Raw genomic sequence first — 13,506 nt, 5'->3', positions numbered from 1 at the left:
TGCACCAGATTCCCCTCTTAAAAACGGCATCGTGGATTCACGAATAGCTTTTGCAGTGTGGTCCAGCAAGCTCTGGTTCAGAAAAAGTCATTTATGCCCATATTTATATGTAAGGAGCAGCTAAGAGCCGCTGTGCATGTGCTCAAGTGTTTTGCTGAACTGAAATAATGCATTTTTAATGCACTTCTTGTTTGTGTCGACTCTTGAAATGAGGTGCTGAAAGCACCAAGAATCCCAGGGGAGCCAAGTGGCTTTCGAGGCCACCAGTTTCAGCATGGGGATGGGCAGAGGCCGTCTCTGGAGGAGGCCACCTCTGGCAGAGTTGCCACAGGCAGCTGCTGGTTTCTCTTTATCCCATCGGATATTTGAATGAGTTCATTGCATTCAGCATGAATTACTCAGAAAAATCCTTGCACTTGAAGAAGAACAGAATTTACAATGCTGTGCTGGCTTTGCAAGGTCTTCCACTTCTATCAATATGAAGGCTTCTTCTCAAGGTTGTTTTTTTTTCACATGTGTTACTGAGTGAGCCGTGTTAATTCCTGTGTCCATACCTTGCTGGTAGCCATGGGGTTGTGCACATTGTCTTGTGAGGGAGTCAGATTTATTATGTTCTTTGGCCCAGCAAACTCACAGGAGCACTTTGACTCTCCTCATGCTGTTCAGGTTTCTGCAGCCCATCCAGATCTGCCTGGGGCAAGGCTTTTCCCAACCCTAATCTTGCTACAGCACCCTGTAGATAAAGATGCTTTTGTGTCAAAGCATCCATGCCATGAGCTGTTTTGTTTGTTTAACCTTGTGGCAAACTTTACAGTCATTTGCCCATTTGGAGGACAAGGGAGCTGAGAAACTGCTCTTGCTCCAGCCAACTGGAGAATAGACATAGAGGCCATTAAATGGGATGTTAGCAGAGCTTCGACCAGGCCCTGACCCATTTTCCAGGGGTGAACATGACATTTACAGATGGGTTGTTTCTGCAAGCAAGCTCAGAAATGTCAGGCTGTGATTACCCTGGGAGCTCTTCTTGCAGGCTGCTTTGGGTGGCTTCCTTGGAGACACCAACATTGAATTCACTGGCTTCACAGGCTTGAGCATGTATGAAGACAGCACAGCAGCTTCTGTATGGAGTGGCCAAAGTGTGTCCCTTCCTCAGCTGGACTCATGAGCTTATAACAGCAAGGGAAATGCAGAGAGGTATAAACTGGCAAATCTCCATGAGGTTGGGATTCACACCAGGAGGGTTCCTAAGGTCTCGTTGCCATTGGGTTTAACCTCTTCAGACATCCAGATGGAACTTTCCTCGGTTTCTGGCATTTCTCCAGTGGGACCTCCCAGTGTTATCTAGCCCCGAGTTCACGTATTTAGCCACTAAAGGGATATTTAGGAGGTAGGGAGGGCCTTGGGCTACTGGGCTGTAGAAGATGCTGGTGGATATCCTTTACCTGGCTCAGACTTGCTTGCCTCATGCTGACTGAGCACAGGGACTTGGGTGAACGCCGCAGGCTTAAGAGTAGAGCTAAGGTGGAGGTACCACTGGAAGGAAGGAGGTGACCCCAAACACATTGGTATTTACCCTGAGGTCCACAAACAAGTGGACTTTGGGTGGCAAGGGTGCCCAGATGTGCCACCTAGTCTGAGTGTGGGGATTTAACTCACCCTTTCCTATCATACACGGACCTCTCTGTGCTGCTCAGTGGCTGACTATTCATAGAATGGTTTGGGTTAGAAGGGACCTTAAAGATCATCCAGTTCCAACCCCCTGCCATGGGGGACCCCACTGGACCAGGTTGCTCAAAGCCCCATCCATCCAGTTGAGGACTCACAGATGGTCCTCAACTCTCCTATTTCTCTCTGCTGAGATGTGAGCAGTGTCAGGGTTGTTACTCTTGGGGTTCCTGTCCCACGACTCCTTTGCTCTCTGAGCTCCTTGACCCTCTGCAGTGTTCATCGTCACCTTCATCCATGCATTTGTGACGTTTTGGACATGACAACACATCCAATAATTCTCCTTCCTTGGAAGGCCGTTGCTCCGTGGCCTTCGGGCAATGAAATATCCATGATTTGTGAGCTGCTGACTCAAGCAACTTTTATAAATGGATCGCAGGATGATTCTGCTCTGCCAAATGACTCAAATTCATCCGTTTCAGTACATTAATCGTATTTTGCTCATAGGCTGCTTCAGCCAGTGCTAAAGTCACCCTGTTGAAGGCTCAGCACTTTTCCTCCTCTTCTCTGACAGTGCTGTACTTGATGGGCCCTGACCAGGGACATCTGTGGATACTGGTCCCTCCCCAGCCTTCTCAGACTTACTCCATTGTTCATTGTCAACCTTGCAAACCCATACATTAATATACCACATTGTTTTCGTCTTTGTGCACAATTAGGTGCCAGCTTGTCCAATTTGCTCTGTGTTCATCTATATGTGTCTGTGCGTGTCTTAGAGGTTGATTATTAACGTTTGGGGAAAAATAATCTCGGGCACCAGGAGCTTCATTATACCATTGACAGTCTCAGTGCGGCTTTACAGTAAATTATTGTGTACAAGATAATAGCGTGGGGATTAGAGGATACAGCTGTCATTAAGCATCCACGTAGGAGCTGGAGACAGGGCACTTGGTGCAGTAGACAATAGGGGGGTAGATCTTGCCCTGGTGGTGGCAAATTTGGGGTGCTGACAAGACCATTGCGATAGGGCTTGGTTGGATTTGACCTTTTAACCAAAGGGGGCTGGGGTGGGAGATGGGGTGAAATGGCTGAAGGCAGTGTCTCGGGGTGCAGGGGACACGTTGTGTTGCAGTCACGTATCAGGCTGTCAGAAGCAGCAAGAAATTATCCAGGTTCAGGATTTTAGAATTATTTCTCTGGGAGGCAAGAACACGTTGTGCTGTTTGCTATTGCACAAGGGACCTCAGCGTGGGGCTGTGTTCCTTTATTGCTGAAAATGTGTTAGGAGTCGTGTTTTGGTTCTTGCAGAACAATAACCATCCATCAGGCTTATCTTTAAAATCAATTGTGTTTGCAGGAGGATACACAGCCTGTTTATATTGAGTCCAAATGGAACTTTTTCTGTTCACATTAGAAAACAGCTTTAGGATGGAAACAAGTGCATGTCCCTCATAGGAGCAGCCCTTTGTGAGCAGAATTTGCCGGTCCAATACCTTCTGGCTGATCACAGCCCAGGACCACAGGGTCCTGGAGGGAGATTGGAGGAGATTCCTACAGTGTGGAATAGCTCCTGCTACTGCGCATAATTTGTGGAGGACAGCAAAATGCTGAAGAGCAGTGTTAATGATCATCTCAAGTATGCATTGCTGAAATTTCCTTTGATACCTCTGAATCATAGAATCATAGAATCATTCAGGTTGAAAGAGATCCTTGGGATCATTGAGTCCAACCATCTACCCTACTCTACAAAGTAGAATATTCTCTATATCCATCTGAACAGCCATGACGTAATTAAATCTCGTTAAATGCTGGACTTCCTCATCAAGTCCAACCATCTACTCTACAAAGTAGAATATTCTCAATATCCATCTAAACAGCCATGACGTAATTAAACCTTGTTAAATGCTGGACTTCAGTGACCTCCTTTGGCACTGAGTTCTAGAGTTCGACCAGGCATTATCATTGATTTTGGATTTCCCACTGTTTCCTTTCACTGAACATCTCATGCATTAAGAGGGAAAAGGGAGCTGGAGAATATTTGGGAGCAAAGGATAACTCTATTCCAGAAAGGCAAAATAATTTTAAAATTCCAGATAAATTTACTACTTAGTTTGGCCAAAATATATATTTATATTTCATTGCTGTTTTGTTTAGAGGAATATTAAGGAGAGAGGTGATGTTCTGAAATATTCCTTGTGAAGCAGTTTGATGTTTTGCTTCATAAGAGGATTTGTAGTCCTTTTGTGTTGTCCTGAGTAGAATAAGGAAAGAACTAGATGGAAAAGAATTAAAGAAAGTGAAAAAAAGAGTTAAATTTTGATTTTAAAATGAATGAAACAATTCAGGCCCAGCATTTTGTAAAGGATTTTTTTTTTCCAGTGAAAAATCTGAATATTTTTCATTCTTGGTTGAGCCATAGTTTTTCAACTTAAGCTAGAAATATCCCTTCTGAGCAGGACTCCACCATATTCTTGGTTGAGCCATAGTTTTTCAACTTAATCCCTTCTGAGCAGGACTCCACCATGAAGTTCCTGGTCTCCCTTTTCTGCACCATTCATTATTTCATACGTGCACATTATGCTGAGGGAATTGGGCTGGGTCACTGCTGGTAACTCTGCTGTCAGCAGAATACATTTAACATCCTCTGCTGATTCTGAACAAACGTAACCTCTCTTTTAAGTCCTTCAAAGTAGGTGAAAGCTTTGAAGTGGTTAAGCCTGGCGCTATGTCCTCCTCCTTCCCCCTCTTGGCATTGCTTTGACATCAGTAGATGAAGTCAATCAATGCCTACATGAGTGTTGGTGAGCATCTCCAGAGAGGGTTGCATGCCATAGCTCAGAGTTCACATCAATCCCATGTCCCCTGGCTGGGGTGGAGGAAGATGTTGAGGTCACCTTCACCTTAAGCAATCTTCAGCCAAGGGGAAAATGCAATTAAAATAAAATAGCTAGGGTGGATGAAGCCCCATGCAAGAGCAGTGTGGTATCCACTGATATCTGTAGGGAGCAACTCTTGGCTTTAATGGGTATAGATCAGGCCACCACCTCCCCAGGCTACTGTCATCTTAAAAGAAGATCTACTACCTATTAATTTGCAAGACGTCTGCTCCATCCTATGCAGCCCTGTGTTCTCATCAGGTCTGTAGATGGCTAAACTCCCTTTATCTTCACTAGGAATTTTTCCTGTTGGACTGGGCTTGCAAAAGGTCATCTGATGGCTCTTATAGTCCTTTTTGTTGAGTTTCATTTCGATTTCCATTCCAGGCCAGCGCTGGGTTCCCGACTGATTCTAATTATTCTTTGTAACGCTGGGACCAGAACTCGGCAGAAAATGAGGAGACGTGTAATTTGCTGCTATTTCATTTTAAACCCCCTCCATTTCGTGCCAAGATAGCAGTTCTTAAAATCTTCCTCAGCAAGACTAAGACCAATGAAAATCCCTTAGATAAAGAATTACAGAGGTGGACTGAGTTGTGCCTGTTGGATGTGTCCATATTGGTGCTGGTCCATGCTCGTGACTTGTCCTTGCAGTGTGAGCAAAGGTTTTTGGTCAGGGTTTAGGTGAGCTTTGAGGCTGAGATCTTTTAGGATGGGGTCTAATAGACTCCTGAAATATTTTCAGAGCTCATTTTGTGTGGAGCAGTCTATGGTGGTCTAGACCCCACTACGACCGGCTGATCTCAAAACAGGGAGAAATTACATTTTCAAGGCTCATTTCAGATTGCAGACGGAATTTGTAACTTTTGGGCACCTTTCCCACAAATTGACCTTGGGGTGGTAAATAGTAATGAAGGAGGTCTCAGAACTGCAGGGGCTTTCCCTAGGCCAGGGTTAGTTTAATATTACAGGAGCAACCAATACAATAACTTAGAGAACAGATATTTTTACCAGTCCCACAATAGCAAAAAAACCCCCAAAGCCGCTGCTTTTCCTCTCACAGAATCACAGAATCACATGGGGTTGGAAGGGACCTCTGGAGATCATCCAGTCCAACCCCCTGCCAGAGCAGGGCCACCCAGAGCAGGTTGCACAGGAACGTGTCCAGGTGGGGTTTGAACGTCTCCAGAGAAGGAGACTCCACCACTTCCCTGGGCAGCCTCTGCCAGGGCTCTGCCACCCTTTGCTGCATATAAGGAGTATATAAATTCATAAAGGCATCTCTGAGTGACATAAATATCCTGGAGCATCAGGCCAATTCCAGATACCCTAGTGCGACTGCCCTAAGAGGTTGTAGCCATGCCGTGCACTGTTTGGAAAAATGAGCTGCTGGTGACATAGGACTGTATCAGTCAGATATTTGATGGAGAATCACCAGACCTTCGAAGGAGATTTAGGTCACCTTCCTGAGGGGTCCCTCCATCCCTACAATGGATAGAGACCCCACCCAGGGTACCTGCCTCCTTGTTTGTACTTTGAATTAATAAAATCGACGTGCCTGGCACTCAAATATGGTGATCCAGGCTGTGAAGTTGTTAGCACATTCCTGCCTATGGTTTTTTTCCAAGAACTTTCCCAAACAATTGTTGGGCTGGGTTCTGGAGCTTGCATATTCCAAGGGCAGCTCCCAAGGGGCTGTTTCCCATCACTCACCTGTGGTGGAGACAGAGAGGTTTAGGAATTTGTACTTTTGGGCTAATTAACTGTGGTAAGCTGAGTGTCTGGGCACTGATGCAACCAGCACAGAATCGCCTGTGTCTGTTCTGGTAACACTTTTGTACAGTTTATGTGTTGCCTGAATATCAAAAATAGGTCCTGAGATCAGCTTCCTGCACCCAACGTACCTGTAGTAAATGCTCTGGGTTTCTCTCCTCCTCTCCAAGCCTCTCCAAGCCCTGTCCAGTTCTGGACTCCCCAGTTCCAGAAGGACAGGGAACCCCTGGAGAGGGGACAGCAGAGGCTACAAAGATGATGAGGGGCCTGGAGCATCTTTCTGATGAGGAAAGGCTGAGGGACTTGGGTCTTTTTGGTCTGGAGAAGAGAAGACTGAGGGGGGATCTGATCAATGCTTATAAATCCTTAAAGGGTGGGTGTCAGCAGGATGGGGCCAGGCTTTGTCCAGTGGTGCACAGGGACAGGACAAGAGGAAATGGGCAAAAGCTTGGCTATAAGAAGTTCCACCTAAACATAAGGAGGAACTTCTTTGGGGTGAGGGTGGCAGAGCCCTGGCAGAGGCTGCCCAGGGAGGTGGTGGAGTCTTTCTCTGGAGACATTCAAACCCCACCTGGACAAGTTCCTGTGTAACCTGCTCTGGGTGGAGCAGGTCCCTTCCAACCCCACATCATTCTGTGATTCTGTGATTCTGTGGGTAGCAGATATGCAGGATTTGGCACACTGTGTGCTCGAGTGTGGTCACAGCAGGGAGTAGCTGGTCCATCCCAGGTGTGGTAGGACTCCATACAGATGTGGTCCATGCTCTCTCACGTGCTGGAAGGGACCAGCTCTAGTGTAATAGCTGGTGATGTGAAATCATGCACATTTACGTGGAAAGGATTCAGAGTCATAGAATCATAGAGTGATAGAATCATAGAATCAAAGAATTGGTTTGGGTTGGAAAGGGCCTTTAAGGGCCATCTAGTCCGACCCTCCTGCCATGAGCAGGGGCATCTTCAACTAGATCAGGTTGCTCAGAGCCCCGTCCAGCCTGGCCTGGAATGTTTCCAGGGATGGGGCATCTCCCACTGCTCTGGGCAACCTGTTATTTCCAGACGTTCTCTGAATTTGTGTGACATATCTGCTATTTACAGCTTCCTGGTCAACACTGTAAAGTATTTCAACATCAATAGCCTTCTATTCCTTGCCAGCCCACCAGTAGCATGAGGTTCTTCTCTCCTTTTTCCCCACCTCCTGTGTCTGCCTTGTCTGCAGAGCCCACAGGCTTTTCAAGGAGCAGCCCGTCTCTTTCTGCTTGTTTGCATAATGCGGTGCATAACGAGGTTGCCGGGCACTATGGTAACAAATAAGCTGCTTCAAAGCTCACCTCCATATAAACCAGTATTTTATGAACAGCAGAAGGAATAAATCCTGGTTTGCGTTCCATCTTTACTGTCCAACCCCTGCGTGCGTGGTACTACAGCCTCCATCCTTTGTCTCTGCTTCCGTAGATGCCAGCTGTGCTGAGCTTTGCTGATGGACCTGGTTTGCCCTCAGTTGAAGAACACCATTTGGGTGTTCCCGCTGTGCGCACTCACTGATTTTGGGGAAGCATGTTGTAGTTTTCACCTCTGAGATTTCTACCTCTGCCAAAAATACAACAACAAATAGCTAACGGGTTCAGGAGTTGTTATAGAGGGATCTGAGTGATATATAGATGTGGACAGAGAGAATTAGTGCATGACTTTATTTCCTTTAGAAAGCAGTTAAAAACATTAGAGTCTACTTACAGAACAAAAGTGGATCCTAGGAAGGAGCCTTTTACCTTCTGAGGAGCTTAGGATGAACTTTGAGTTTATCAGTAATGTTTTCACACCTTCAATCCAGTGCTTTCAAGATGTTTCTCCCTCCTTTCCCTCAACTCTTCTTGCAGAAGGCATGTTTTAACAAAGGACTTCAGAGAGATATCTGTGGATAAATGGGTGACAGAAAGAAGGGAACACAGATGAGCATGTGTTGTTCATTTAGTGCAACAGTTTAATGAGGAATAGGGTCCTTCAGACAGTATTCCTGGGTCTTTGGTAATATTGTCCAAGCCCAAGAAGGACTGAATAGTAAAAGAGGGGGTGATAAATGAAGAAATACAGGGAAAATAAAAAATAGATATAGGTAGAATCAACACTAAGACAGGATGGAGAGTTGGAGACGGGATTTGGCTCATAGATTAAGATACCTACATTGAGAGGTGTATGTGTGAGTGTCTTCATGTGTGCTAGAAGTTTGTATTCCCATCAGTGGAGATGTTCCTTTAGCAGAGCCCAAAGAAGCATTCTGTTTGTCCTAAATCTGTCACTCATCTTTGGCATAGGGAAGGGTTCTCCAAGGTCCACTGACTGTGTTGGTCAGTCAGTCCACATTGACTTCCACAAGGACACAGTCACCCTGCAGGAGTGGTTGAGACCTTAACACAGGTGTTTTAGGAGGAGAAACACACCCAGGAGACTGTTGTAAACAACAATTATCTTGGAAGAGAAAGGGTTTTTTCCATCTTTGCAGTGGGATTGTGTGAATGGGAAACGTGGTACTGGCTGGACAGGGAGCTACACTGATCCTGGAGGTAAAGGGACCATTTATTACTGTGCCTTGAGGACAACAGATGAAGCCTAGCCTTCTTGCCTAAGCGGGCCCTCTGATGACTGATAAAGTGTGCATGTCCATTCGGAAGCTTTTCTGAGCCTCTGGACTCAGTCCAGCTGCTTATCTTCATAAAAGTAAAAGCTGAATATCTCCGTGACCATTTGTCAAATTTGGTTGAAGCAGATTAAGATGCTCAAAGCTATTATGGGAAGGGATTGACTGGCAGTGCCCTCACACAGGGTTCATTTCTCTAATAAACCAGGCTGAAAACTAATAACACAGCCCAAAAATACTTGAGCAGAACAGAGCAGGAGGGAAAGGATCTGCAACTTAGTGGTCCCAGTGCCACAGAGGTCCTGAAATTAAAACAAGGGGTTTGATCTCTAAGGAAAATTCACCCCTTTGTGGAGGGCCTGTATCACCACTGCTAAGATAGCTCCTGGTTTGTACTGGAGTCTTAAGGACCTGAAGACTGGGACTATGTCTGAGCATGATCCATCTAAGGTAGCAACTCACTTGGGGTTTTCTCAGATGAACGGCAATTTTTAGAGAAAAAATGAAACAGTTTGCTTCAAAATTAGGAAGATGATGGTGCTCCATTGGGAAGGACTAAAATGTGCCTGAGAAGGAGGCTGTGGATGGGAACAAGAATGTGTCCAGCACATGCTAAAAGCCTTTGAAATGTGTTTGGATTTTTTCCTCTAAAAAGTCACAGCTCTGTCCAAAAGAAATGAAAAATGGTGTTATTTTTTTCCAGTAACTTGGGAATTCACCATCAGCTAACAAAGAGAAGCCATAGCTCACAATACCTGATAAACCATGTATTTCCTGCTCTGCTTGAGTTTGCATCTAAGACAGCTTTATCTTAAAGTGTTCCTTTATGGGAATTAACAAAAGCTGTACTCACAGGCAATGGGTAAGGAATGGTTGTAGGAAATCTTGTCTCTTCACATTTCTGAGTCACCCAGCTAGCTTGCCTGCAGGGAAGTTTGCTGAGAAGCGCGTGTCCTGTGTTGAGTTGCAGAACATGAATTTTGATGTTCCTTTCTAAGTATTCTTTTCCACCCTAATTGTGAGAGCCAGGAATTGCACACAGGCAGCTTCAGCACAGAGACAAAGCTGTAGAGACAAAAAAGCATCTATGTTTTGGAAAAAAGGGATCACAGTCACATCCAAGGACAGTTTTTCAGAGGGGACCCAACCATTGTCACACAAGTGGCAAGTTGTCTGGTGCCCAGGGCTCCCCAATTTTAATACAGCAGATTTAATTTGAATGTATCCTAATGTGTCAATGGGTTTTAGATGAGGTCAAAAATGAGCTGTTGGGAGTCAGTTTCTTTGTAAAGTTGATTGGATGGAGGCAAAAGCCCTTCCAAGTAGAGCTTGCTGAGCAATGAGGGATTTCATTCCCACATTACCACTATGCCTGTTGGTTTAATTCCTTAACTCCTTTCTTTTTTTGATGTTCAGAAATGAGTTCAGACCCTGGATAGATGTCAAGCCCGTGAAAGCTATAAAAGCAAAGTCCCAGTACAAGCCGCCAGAGGAGAAAATGATCCACGAAACCAGTTACAGCGCTCAATTCAAGGGAGAAACCAGTAAGCCTACTCCAGCCGATAACAAATACCTGGAGCGCAGAAGGATACGCACTCTCTACAGCGAGCCCTACAAAGAACCACCAAAGGTGAGAAAGCCAATGGAAGGGACCCAGGGCCGTCACTGCTCCTGGTGGGACATGTCCAACACAGTAAGGCTGAGCTGGACACTGCCTTCTGTCATTCCCCTTATGTGGCATCTTCATTTCCAACCAGCGGGTGCATCAGGGCGTCCACCTTGGAGATGGTGGTGGATGAAAACTGAATATGAGTTGTCAATGTGTGCTCGCAGCCCAGAAACCCAATCAACGGTATGCTGGGCTGCATCAAAAGAAACATGGTCAGCAGGTTGAGGGAGGTGATTCTGCCCTTTTACTCTGCTCTGGTGTAGACCCCGTCTGGACTACTGTGTCCACTTCTAGGTCACCAAAAATAAGAAGGACATGGACCTGTTGAAGCAGATCCAGAGGCCACAGAGATGCTGGGAGGGCTGGAGCCCCTCTGCTGGGAGGACAGGCTGAGAGAGTTGCAGGGGTTCAGCCTGGAGAAGAGAAGGCTCCGGGGAGACCTTGGAGCCCCTTCCAGTCCCTCAAGGGGCTCCAGGAAAGCTGGGGAGGGACTTTTTACAAGGGCATGTAGTCATATGACAAGGGATAATGTCTTCAAACTGAAAGAGGGGAGATTTAGATTTGATATGAGGAAGAAGTTCTTTGGTGTGAGGGTGGTGAGAGCCTGGCCCAGGTTGCCCAGAGAAGCTGTGGCTGCCTCATCCCAGGAGGGGTTCAAGGCCAGGTTGGATGGGGCTTTGATCCACCTGGTCTGGTGAGAGGTGTCCCTGTCCAGGGCAGGAGGTTGGAATTAGATGATCTTTAAGGTCCTTTCCAACCCAAACCATTCTGTGATTCTTTGGGCTCTAGTACAGGTTGAGGCACTTTGGAGACTACAGTGCCCTACGTCAAACTGTAGTGAGAAGGGAGGGTAGCTCCCAGATGAAGAGGTTTTGGCATTGTCATTTCCCAGGTGAATATCTAGACAGCTTTCTCTTTCTCCCTCCAAAGTCATAGGTGCCCCACATTATATTTTATCCCAGGAACAACATGGTAAGAACCAGATCCTCATCTTTTCCAACCCAAACCATTCTGTGATTCTTTGGGCTCTAGTACAGGTTGAGGCACTTTGGAGACTACAGTGCCCTACGTCAAACTGTAGTGAGAAGGGAGGGTAGCTCCCAGATGAAGAGGTTTTGGCATTGTCATTTCCCAGGTGAATATCTAGACAGCTTTCTCTTTCTCCCTCCAAAGTCATAGGTGCCCCATCCAGGAAAGCTGGGGAGGAACAACATGGTAAGAACCAGATCCTCATCTGCAATTAATTCAGAGTGTGCCACAGATTTTGACAGCAAGCACTTTGGCTTTGATCAGATGGAGGACGTGTCGACAAGGGCCTGGGCTGAAATGTCTTCCAGACTTGTTTTCTAGGAGCAGCCGAGGATCTGCATATAAATGGAGTCAGTGTATGCAATTTAAACCTAGTGCCATTAGTCCCAGAGTTTATAAGTGTTTAGATTTGTCAGGTCTCAGAGGGGTGGCAGGGCCAACATGGAGGAGATGAAGACTTCTGTTCCTCCTTGATTTTGAAGCCATCCTTCCTATTTTGGGGGCTTTAGAAATAGGTAATTGCAAGGCACTGTTGTGGACTTTGTTCAGGTGCCAGTTGGTGTTCCTGTGCCCCAGCTATCCCCAAGTAATTTTACTCTGTTGTAGCAATCTGTTAGGGAAGAGCAAACTGAGGAGTTATGCCCTGGGAGAAAAATGGGGGTTTAAACCAGCCTTTTTGTCCTGAGCATCATTTCCCTGCTTCAAGTGGAGAGAGAGATAATCTCCTGGGGGGCTTGCGAAGCCCCTCCTGAAGTCAGAGAAAGGTGGAAGAATTGATAAAATTACTCATAATATTCACTCTGCTCTTTACCTTGCTGTGTCCTGATCTGGATACAACGGGCTCTGGTGACTTCAGGGGCACTGTGGCTTCAGGGCATCAACACCATGAAAGGAGTTGGCCATTTGCAACTCAGCACGTGCCCAGCTGCTCCCCTCCCTTGGTGACAGGGCATAGCTGAGTAGATAAGTAACATTTGTGCTATTTCTGATCTAAATCCTGTTTTCCACCTGTCCTTGTGTCTCTCTTTCTCTCTCTCCATCTCTGTGTTGTCGTTTTGCGTGTCGCTCTCTATGCAGGTGGAAAAGCCTAGCGTAAAGCCTTCCAAACCAAAAAAGACCACAACAAGCCATAAACCCCTGAAAAAGGCCAAAGACAAGCAGATTGCATCTGGCCGGGCTGCCAAGAAAAAGAGCGCCGAGACCTCCAACACAGCAAAGCCAGAGGACAAGGAGAAAAGTAAAGAGATGAACAATAAACTGGCTGAGGCAAAAGAGTAAATGTCACTGCACTTTCCTTTCTTTCTTGTTTTCTTTTTTTTTCCTTTTCTTTCCTTCTTTCTTTCCTTCCTTTTTTTTTTTCTTTTTTTTTTCCTTTGAGTAAATAAAGGCCACAAAATTAATTAGAGGCTTCTAATCTGCTTTTTGTTCTGATTGTATTAGAAGCTTTTCTGTTTTATTTCCAAGGAGGATTAGGGAATCCTTGTTTCTGAGGTCAGGTTGTTCTGCTTTGCCTGCACAACACGGCTCTGCACAGAGTGAGGGACGTGGGAATGCACAAGCCGAGTCGTAGGAGATGAAGGTGATGGATTAACCGACGTTGTGTCCAACAGCCTGTCCCTTTCCTCAGGCTTGGTCCTTCAACGCTTTGACAGCGTGGAAGTGCCTGTTGAGCCATGGAGGGGCTGTGCTGTCATCCCATGAGGCCCTTTTGGGGTTGGCCGTTGTTTGGCCATCTCCCACTGGTGTCAGCAGGTGAAAGGTTTTGCAGTCAGAGAGGATCAGAGGTTCATTTGTGATGCCATGGATCTGCCCTAACTCTGCTAGAATCAGTGATGTGGCCAAGAGCGATTTCCCCTGGTGACA

The 13,506-nt window shown here is 46.1% G+C and overlaps 1 protein-coding gene across 1 annotated transcript in view; it reads left to right on the top strand.

Annotated features, from left to right (window-relative positions):
* The window catches only part of MAP6 (microtubule associated protein 6), a 50,680-nt gene that overhangs the window by 24,237 nt on the left and 12,937 nt on the right, over positions 1–13,506 (top strand). The window contains exons 2-3 of the mRNA XM_014960615.1: positions 10,362–10,575; positions 12,721–12,917. Of these exons, the coding sequence (XP_014816101.1) occupies positions 10,362–10,575; positions 12,721–12,917 (411 nt within the window). The remainder of the gene's footprint in view (positions 1–10,361; positions 10,576–12,720; positions 12,918–13,506) is intronic.

Source organism: Calidris pugnax, unplaced genomic scaffold (genome assembly GCF_001431845.1).
Source record: "Calidris pugnax isolate Ruff unplaced genomic scaffold, ASM143184v1 scaffold270, whole genome shotgun sequence".
In the NCBI taxonomy this organism is placed as follows: domain Eukaryota; kingdom Metazoa; phylum Chordata; class Aves; order Charadriiformes; family Scolopacidae; genus Calidris; species Calidris pugnax.
Note: the sequence above shows the minus strand (reverse complement) of the source record. Positions and strands in the feature narration are given on the sequence as shown.